General features: G+C 40.8%; 1 protein-coding gene across 1 annotated transcript in view; it reads right to left on the bottom strand.

The window, feature by feature from the left end:
• Positions 1 to 210: 210 nt before the first annotated feature.
• PARD3 (par-3 family cell polarity regulator) overlaps positions 211 to 10,414 on the bottom strand; it is a 727,131-nt gene continuing 716,927 nt past the window's right edge. Inside the window, exon 25 of the mRNA XM_067702341.1 lies at positions 211 to 359. Within this exon, the coding sequence (XP_067558442.1) occupies positions 320 to 359 (40 nt within the window). The 3' untranslated portion in view covers positions 211 to 319. The remainder of the gene's footprint in view (positions 360 to 10,414) is intronic.

Genomic DNA, 10,414 nt, shown 5'->3' with positions numbered 1-10,414 from the left:
GCTTTTTCCCCCTGAATTCGCTAGGCACATTGCCTCCTGAGGACCCCCTCTCCCATTCCCCCCCCACTAATTTAGAACACATTACACAAAACTTGAATTCTCTTTATCCTTTACCCAAGGAGGGAGGACAACACAAATTGATTATGATCAAATAGAGAGAGCTGTTTATTTTTAATCCCTGAGCTACCAAGACTACCTTTTACCGTTCCAAGAAAGGCCAACTCAACTACCGGCCATAATCAAGATACAGTTCATTTTCAGGAGGACTATTTGCCCAGCCGAAGTGTAGCCCGTGGTGTGAATGCTTGAGGCTGCAACCTCAGTAGAGACACTGTCTGGTTACAGCACAGCCCTGGCCCCTGGGGGAAAAAAAAAAGATGAGATGAGGAAAACACACTTTACCGAGGAAGAAAAGGAGATGTGAGGCTTCTTTCGCTTATCCAAGATCCCAAAACTCCTAAGAGATGGAAGAAAGACAGAGATTGAGGGTAACAGATGCCAAAGCCCAACCTGTGTCTGCGCCGCTGTTTGGACTCCTAAGGGCACCTACAGCAAGGTTTCCCTTTAGCCTAAGAAAATAGCATATTTCAATCATGAAACAGTCAGACATTTATTTCATTGAATGTTTAATTTGCAATATTTAGTACTGTTTAAAAGCAGAGTTTTGCTGAAAAAAAAACACACAAAAAACTTTGCTTTTCCCTTGACTTGAACAAAGAATCCGCGTCTGTTTCATTACAGCAGCATCTCCTAAGTGTCACTATGTGGACCATCATGACAGCCCTGTAGGGTATTTTCCCATATAATAGATGGAAGAACTATCTCAGGATAACAACAACACCCATTCGGATGCCCTGTGGCTTGCCAATATTCGCTGCAAATGGGCATCCTGTAAAGATGGTGCCCTCCCCTGCAGCTTGGGAGGGCAGATTCCAAAGCACCACAGATGCACAGATATACTAAGCCAGGCCTATCCACTGAGCACCCACACAGGAGCACACTTGGCATTTGCACCTACATGGTCACCATATTGCCCCCCTGCCCCTTGGCCTCCTGTACATGCCTGGATCTTTCCTGCACTTCAAGGCAAGTTAGAAGCTGCTCATCTGTTGTGAAAGAGAACTCAGGGAGAGTTACTCCGAGCCAAGAAAACATACAGTCTAATTTCCTGAAAGAAAGAATGGAAGGAAAGGGTTCTAAAAGAGCTCTATTTTTAGAGGAAAAAGGTATTGAACAGAGTAGTGAGTTGGCTAAATTGTTTTCGAGAATAATTTTAAAAGACAGGTGTGCAGACCAGGTTTGATGTTTCCTGGAACCAGATCACATTTAAAAAAAAAGAAACCTTAAAAAGGAAATGCGGGTCAGTGTGTCGTTCCTTTGACATTGGAAGTGATAACGTTTCCCATTCACCCCACCACCTCCTTGTCACCAGCAACCTTGATCCCCAGCAGCACAACCAGGCAGGATGGAGGCCGGAGGTCTACAAGATGACGAACACCTCTCCCCATGGGTAGAAAGAACCCTTTCCACTCTGACCTAGTTGGGAATTTAATCATCCACCCAAAGGAATGAGCTTTCCAACCCCTCCCATTACCAAAGCACAACATAAAAACATCACAGCTGTGGGCAAAAACCTGGAATATACTCAGAACGAGAAAGCTACAGGACCACACAGGTAAAGAAGAGGTCGTTCCCCGGCCATCGCTGGTGGCATGGGATTGATGAGGGCGTGGGAGAAGTAAAGCCCTTGGAGAGTGTGTTTGTTGAGATTTGGTCGTTATGGGGAACCTGGGGCACAGCCAGAGGATGAGTTTCTCCTGCAGCTGGTTTTGGGGACCCTGCCACTTGAAGCTCGCATTCCAGGGCCAAAGGCAACATTGAGAGAGGCCCATGGAGAAGCAAATCTGGTGAGAAACAAAGCAGGAGACATACTGCCCGGATTCTAACAGAGCCTTCTCATACCCAAACGAGGCTCAGCGTTCTCACCAATTCAAACTAAGAAGAGATTGGATTTTTTTTTTTTTTTTTTTTGCCAAAATCCTGATAAATAGTGGGACAAGGACTGGAACACAGACCAGCTCATTGGTTGCATAAAGATGCCTTATTAACTACATAGAAACCACACAGAATGCTCATCCCATCCGTGGGTTCACTCGCTCGCTGATTATTGTTGTTCTTGTCATATTGCTGTTGTTTGGGAGCAAGATGGTGTCTTCCTTAGGACGGCTGACTGGTTGATTCTCTCCATCAAGGGTCCTGGGCCCCTGTGGGGAGACCACGTGGGTAGTTCTGCTGACGAGCAGCCCAAGCTGACTTCAGTCTGTACGTGCTACGCCTGACGTGGAGAAAGGGGAACTGTGCATTTAATAACGAGATGACATGTTTACTGCATTCTTAAAACACAGTCTCAGATCATGCCTTTCTGCCTCGGCTGTCACCTCACAACGGCCTGAGGCCCTCCCCTATGACCGTCACCTCCCAAGCAGAGTCCTCGGAGAGAGACCCGTCTGGGGGGCAGGGAGCCTGACTTCTGCATCTCTGTAGCTTGTACCCTGTACCCTGCCTCTCTCACAGTTCCCAGAGCAGCAGTTCCCACACCACCGGCACTCAATAAATATTTATTGGGGTCAATCTGCTGGAACCTTCTTCATGCTAGCACCTTGACGATGCTAAACATCTAAGCCAGTCAACTGGAGAATAACAAAACTGTTTTTGTTATTTGTTGTAACTGTATTGTTATAACAAACTGTATAACAAACTGTTATAACTAACTGTTTTGTTAGGAGGAAGCATATTTCCAAATGACAGGTGTGAGCTTTTTCTGATCACAGAAGTAATACATATTCATGGTAGAAATTTGGAAAATTCAGAAAAGCATAAATAAAAAGTAAAATAATTAATACCCCCATCATTTACAAAAGAACCACTGTGAACATTCTTATTACTCCAGGTTTCTTCCTATGCCTCTATTCACATATATTACGAAACTGGGATCATAGTGATTACTATTTTTAATCTTTTTAACATAACTTATGGGCCCTATCATGCATGTCCTTAAGTATTCTTGAAGAACATGATTTCTAATGGTTGCAATGTGTTCTACCATATGGATGTCCCAGCATTCTGTAATTTCCTTTGTTGGGTATTTTGGTTGATTCTAATTTTCCACTGTTATAAATAAAGCTTCAGTGAACATCCTAGCACATAAATCTTTGCACCCATTGTAATTATTTCCATGTGTGAAATTCCTAGAAGTGAAATGGCTCAAAGACTAAAAAGCAAGAGTATTGTGAAGATGAAAAATGATACGCAGACCAGAGTCTAACTTCATTCATTTAGGGAGATGAAGACCAGGTGACCATCTCTCAGCCTCAAAGCACAGCCCTGACTTTTTTGGTTCATGGATCTGATACCTTCCACTCTATGAGAAGACTCTTCTGTTGAGAGTCGGTGCCACGTAATGAAAAGAGGCTTTGAAGCCAGACAGGCCTGTGTTCTAATCCTGACACCTTCACTTGTCAGCCACGTGACCTTGGCTAATGCCCTGCGCCCTGTTGTCTCCAAAGACATAGTGAAGATAAAAGAAGGAAGCATCCAAAAATGCTAGTTAACCACCCAGTATTTGTTCTCCCCTCCTCCTCACTGTTGGAACCTTGTTTTTCATTTGGGGAAATACTGTACCGAGTGAACTTACGAAAAAGTCAGTCTCCCTTGGCAGCTAGATGTGGCTAGAGGCAGTCTTAGGTATTAGAACTTAATCATAAGATGTAGGGGAAAATCGTGGGACTCCTGGGAAAACTTCTTTATTTCCTAGCTTTATTGAGATATAATTGTCATACAATGTTATGTAAGTTAAAGGTGTACAACGTGTTGATGTGATACACATATATATTGCAAAAAGGTCACCTCAATAAGATTAGTTAACACACCCATGACCTCATGTACTTACCTTTTTTTGTATGTGTGGTGAGAACATTTAAGCTCTACCCTCTTAGAAACTTTCAAGTATAAGATTCAATATTATTAACTATAGTCAACATGCTGTATCCGTTTTTCCAGGACAATTTCATCTTCTAACTCAAGTTAGTACTTTCGACCAGCATCCATTTCCCCCCAACCTCTACCCCCCACCCCTGGAAACCACCAGTCTGTTCTCTGTTTCTATGAATTTTTCTTGTTTAGATTCCACATATACGTGATATCATGCAGTATTTGTCATCCTCTGTCTGACTTATTTCACTTAGCATAATGCCCTCAAGGTCCGTCCATATTGTTGCAAATAGGAGGATTTCCTTTTTATTAATGGTTAAATAATATTTCTGCATGTGTGTGTATAGCATTTGTATAATGTGAATATAAAAATAAAATACAAATGTCATTTTCTTTATCCATTCAGCCATGGATGTACACAAGATGTTTCCATGTCTTGGATGCTATAAATACTGCTGCAATGAACATGGGAGTACTGAGATCACTTTTTTCTTTCTTTCTTTTTTTATTAACGTATAATTGACATACAATATTATATTAGTTTCAGGTATACAACATAATGATTCAATATTCATATACACTGTGAAGTGATCATCACAGTAAGTCTAGTTAACATCTGTCACCATATATAGTTATAGCGGGTCTTTCTTGTGGTGAGAACTTATAAGACTTACTTTCTTAGCAACTTGCAAGTATTCAATATAGGATTATTAACTATAGTTGCCATGATGAAAATTAGATTCCCAAGATTGGTTTATTTCATAACTGGAACTTTGCACATTTTTACTTCCTTCACCCATTTTGCCCACTCCCCACCACCAGATATCTCTTTGAGAAGATGATTTTATTTCCTTCAGATATATATCCAGAAGTGAGATTATTGGGTCATACGGTAGCTCTACTTTTAATTTTTTAAGGAACCTCCATACTGTCTTCCATAGTGGCTGGACCAATTTACATTCAGGGAAGACTTCTTAAAAGCAGGAATAATTGAGGAAAAACCCTTTCACATTCCCTCCTTCCTGATGCTTGGAACCAGATGTGATGGCTGGAGCTCCAGCAGTCATCTTGGGATCTTAATGAAGCCACTCTCTAAGAATGTTGGAAAAGAAAAGCTGGTGCCCAAGTCCCTTGTGATACCATGGAGCTGCCACATCTGCCCTGGACTGACTCATTCACACTCTTCTAACTGAGAGAAGAAGCACTGTTTGGTTCAGCCAGCCTTGTTTCGAATTTTCTCTTATCAGCAGCCAAACCTAATTCTAGTTGATGAGAATACCTCTATTATGTAATCATTGTAAAGATAAAATAGAGTAATTTATTAACATTCCTGGCATATAGCAGGCTCTCAGTAAAGGTTCATTCCTTTGCTGTTCTAATTGTATCCAGTTTTTATTCCCAGAACATGCTAACGTTCTTCTGACACACTCCCCTTTTCCCCTTTTCTCTCCCAATATGAAATCACAAAAGGACCTTCTCCTCCAGCTTCCAGTGGAACATTTCTTCCTGGTAATCTTAGCAGTCTATCTGCTGATATAAATTTCTCTTTCTTTCACCATTTTCTGCTTCCTGCCTTGAAGCCCAAGTTTCCACTGATTAACTGGGATTTCTAGACTCATATTCCTCTCTTAAGAATTCAGAACCATTTCTGATTTTCCAACAATTAACACAGAAATTTATTTTATATTTCTCATCAAGACATAATCATTAATCACTCCAAATAGCTCCAAATAGCTATCACACACTCAGACATATTTGTGCCTGAAGTTCTAATTTACAGCTTAAATTACCTTACAGATCAGATCTGGAAAATTCCCTGGTCAGAAGAAAGTCAGAAAACTTTATTCTCAATTTGGAAACCAGAAGAATACCGAAGTGCCCCATCTGAAGTACTGAAGATGCTCTACCTATCTATCTACTATGTTCTCTCAGTGGGCTGGGAATCTGAAACAATAACCAGGGCAGGGCCAACTTCTTGAATGGTGGGAATGAAATTAATTTAAACAGTCAACAAAGTGATTTGAGCAAATTTGAACAGTTGTTAAATTAAAAAGCAAAACCATTGTTTGAATTCAAACATGCTTCGATTTTGCTTGCAAATGCATATGAAATTTAAAAGGGGCTAAATTATGTTTACTATAGCATTAGTTTTAATATTGAAAAATTGGAAACAACTTGAATGTAGCAAGACATTCATAAATTATGTTATAACCATAGACATAACCATCAGTTATAACTGTATATAAAGTAGATAATAACAAGGGAAACTTTTGTGGTATGAGCAAAATGAAATACTCAGATGGGGTAAACAAAAAGGCCATTCTGTCCATCCTAGTCACTGTTATCTGCTGATTTTTCAAATACTCCCACATATTCAAAGAGCATTCTGTCACCTGTTTTACAACATTTCCCTCCAGCCTAGTTCTACTCAACCTTCCTGATGGCATGATTGTCCTGGTATAACATACATCCACTAACCTGGTCTACAGTTCTTCCCTTTCTGGAATTCCAATGATCCTCCATCCTTACGTTCAGGGCTTTGGTCCATTTTGAGTTAACTTTTGTATATGGTGTGAGATAGGGGTCGATCTTGATACTCTCAATGCTTGAAATTCTCTCTCCTCTTGGCGTTCAATGCTGGCTTCCCTCCAGTTTTCACCCAATCTCACATCACGTTCATTTTGTTTCTATAAAATGTGTTGTTTTCTTTTCTACAGGTCTCCGTTGTCATTATTGATTCAACTTTGACTGCCTTACTTGACTCTACGTTTGAGAGCAGAAACTTCATATTTGACTTTATTTCACCAAAACCTCTGACAGAGCCTGGAACTCTGTGCGTATTAATCCATGTTTATGTAAAAAACAAAGATGGCATCAGGAAAAAGGCCTGAAAGTAAAATATAGAATATGTGTATGTGTGTATGTGTATGTGTGTATGTGTGTGTGTTTACGTACATGTGTGCATACACACGGGTATATAGAGAGAGATCTTGCCTTTTTTCTTGTATTTTTTATAGTAAAGATACATGGAAATAATAGGAAAACATCTGCATTTAAGGGGAAGAGGGAAAAGAGCTATCATTTTGACAAACAAGAAAAATAAATTACTGCGCTGATAACCTCACTAGATTGTGAGATCAAATGAAACCATGTAATTGAAAGTAAGTTTTATTCAAAGCACTTTACAAACACAATAAAGCTCTAAACAAACCTCAGATGTTGATGTCCTTGTCATCATCTGGTAAACTCTGAAATCCTTTAGGGAAGGACCATTTCATGTGTATCTCCAGCACCTCACACCATGCCTGGCATCGAGCACATCCAAATTCTTTTGCAGATTCAACTAATATGTCCTGAGTAGCTACCGCATGTCATAGACTATAAGCACCTGCCATCGTGACCTACTGTGCAGTTGAAACAGAGAATAGTTTTGTAATGAACAAAATTAAATCTGCTGGTGTTCTTGACATGCTGTCTTTTCAAAAATTCAATTATGATGACCATGTAATATATTTCAAACAAGTTTTAAGAAAGGTGAAGAAAAACTAAGGAAATATTAGCAAACCCAAAACCTCCTAGGCATTTATAGAGTACCTACTCTAGATGAATTGCCCTAGAATCTGTGAGGAATAAACGGATGTATGAGACCTGCCTCCTGCCCTAGGAAAGTGCAAAAGCTAGTGGAGAGAGGGGTAGGCAGACACAGACACAGATGACTCTAACCCAAGGCAGGTGTGAGGAATGTTGGAAGAGAGGCTTGAACAAAATGACGAGATAGTTCAGGGTAGGGCAGGATTACAAAGAGAACATCATGTTATCTTAGGGAGGTTTCTGCTCATGCCTGCCTGTTGGGCAACTTAGGCTGGGACAGCTTTACAAAGAGATTGGAGCATCTGTGTGGTAACCTCCCCACCCACAATGATGGACAGATGGCGGCCCCAGGAGTCATCACCGAATGCTGGGCTCCCGTGAATGTGCAGGACAGGGCCTGAGTGTGGTGGGTTTTCCATTTCTTCTGGAATATGGGAGATAAGCACCACAGGGCAGAAAGGGAAGCTGGGGACCATCTAGTCCAACCTCCCACTTGACGCCTCATTATTTGTTTGTTTTTTCTATCTCTGAGTCTATGTCCACACTCAAGGATGAGTGTCTTTCGACTCCACCTTCCAGGAGAACCTTGGATTTTTTAAGTTACCTACATTTAAAGGAAAAGTTGAAGAAATGAACATTCAAAACATATATAACTCAAACAATCTGTTTTATCAAAGCAGATTGATCGTAAATCAGAATAGGTGCGGTCCAAGTCACATGCACGAGACAGGAACTTGGCAAGGACCCCATCTTGGCAAGCTGTCCTCCCAGGTCTATACAAAGTCAATATGGTAATTCATTTCCTGAAATTGCTTAATTCTGGTGTCTGTAACCAAACGGTTATTTATCTTCATGTACAGAAGCACGTCATTTCTGGTAAAACTGATATTTGGAAATCCAAGTTTACACTCAAGCGAATTGTTACTATACCATAGGACCAACCCCTTTACAAAGGGACATTTCTTAAACACTCTAAAATAGGACTTCATTGACGAAATGTTAAACATACTTTTTCACTCCCTTTCCTGGAACACAGTACCTACATGGAGCTGGTATATCTCTACAAAAACCTTCCCACTGTGGTCAGCATATAATGCTTGTACTCAGGCAAGTTCCAAAACTCTGAGTGGTAAAAGTCTTCATGCGGCCAAGCCAGATTGATGGAAGTCAACTGTAACTTCCTTTCAAATTATAGTAATTAATAACAGATTTGTTTCCTGTTATTGACCCAGGCTTAAATGCAGGCTTGAAAAATAGCCAAGTAAGTCAGAAAGAGAAAAATAAATACCGTATGCTCACACGTATATACGGAATCTAAAACCAAAAAATGGTTCTGAAGAACCTAGGGGCAGGACGGGAATAAAGACGCAGATGTAGAGAATGGACTTGAGGACACGGGGAGGGGGAAGGGTAAGCTAGGACGAAGTGAGAGAGTGGCATGGACATATACACATTTATACAAATGTAAAAGAGATAGCTAGTGGGAAGCAGCCGCATAGCACGGGAAGATCATCTCGGTACTTTGTGACCGCCTGGAGGGGTGGGATAGGGAGGATGGGAGGGAGACGCAAGAGGGAGGGGATATGGGGATATATGGATATGTGTAGCTGATTCATTTTTTTATAAAGCAGAAACTAACACACCATTATAAAGCAATTATACTCCAATAAAGATGTTAAAAAAAAAAAAAAAGAAAAATTGCCAAAACAGATTTACATGATGCCCTGAAAGAAAGGTTTCCTCTATGGCGTAAGCCTTGCTCCAGATTTCTGGCAAAGTGCATCTCAGCCGCCTTGCTCCAGCAAAGTGGGCCTACGCACACTGCAAAATAAACTCGGAAAATGTTCAGCAATTTGCTGGCGGAGGTGCTTGCTAAGTGAGCAGCTCTCCCCTCCGTTAGCTGAAGTGTGATCATTTCTCTGTTCACCTCATTTGCATTATCTCGTGGAAAATGCACAGCCTGGGACCATATTTAAAGCTATGAATTTATTAGACCTTGACAATGAGGAAGCAGACCCGGTATGGATCTTCAGGTCTTCCCTGAACACATGTTCACTAACACAGGACAGCATACAAATTACATGAAGATGTGGATGACATGCTTTATCTATGTGTAAAAGTCCATGCATTTATTTAATAAACACTTAACAACACTAAGAAGACTAGGTAAGAACCTTACCAAAGGTAGAAAGAAATAAACTCGAGGTAGAATGGCGGGCTGGACATGACAGAGTCTAAGAGAAATCGATGGGCCCTCCGGAGAGAAGTTGATTCTATCTTGGGCCAGACGATGGCTGGACTCTTCCTATATTTAATAGAAAATGGTGGGGAGATAATCTACCCGGCTGATTCTATAAACATCGTGCCTTCCTCACGCAAACATGAAAGCTTTCAAATGATGGTCTGCTTAGCAGAGATACAAACCTGTTGTTGTTTTTGTTGTTGTTTTACTAAAATTGAAAGTCTCTTTGGAAGAACCCGGGTGATGAGTTACACTGAAAACTCTTTTTTTCCAAAAAAGAAATGGAGATCTTCTTTTACGGAGATGTATGACATCAGACAGACTTCCTTACTCTCTACAGAGGGCTCACCTTTCTGCTGTAAGTTCAGGGCTGCAGGTGCTCTGATGATACGTACTTTCCCCTCTCTTTTGAGTAAGAAAATGACAGCTGGACCCAGCACAAGGCATTGCCATCTGTATCCATTAGAAGAAGCCAATTTAATTTTTAGGACTTTCCAAGCCTTCAAAGCTACAGGCAAAGAAGGGAGGAAACCTGTGTAGACTTGCTTGGATTTCAGAAGTGATTTTTCTCTCTTACGTAAACTATTAAGA

The sequence above is a fragment of the Pseudorca crassidens genome, chromosome 1 (assembly GCF_039906515.1).
Source record: "Pseudorca crassidens isolate mPseCra1 chromosome 1, mPseCra1.hap1, whole genome shotgun sequence".
In the NCBI taxonomy this organism is placed as follows: domain Eukaryota; kingdom Metazoa; phylum Chordata; class Mammalia; order Artiodactyla; family Delphinidae; genus Pseudorca; species Pseudorca crassidens.
This window is presented reverse-complemented; position numbering and strand designations above follow the sequence as displayed.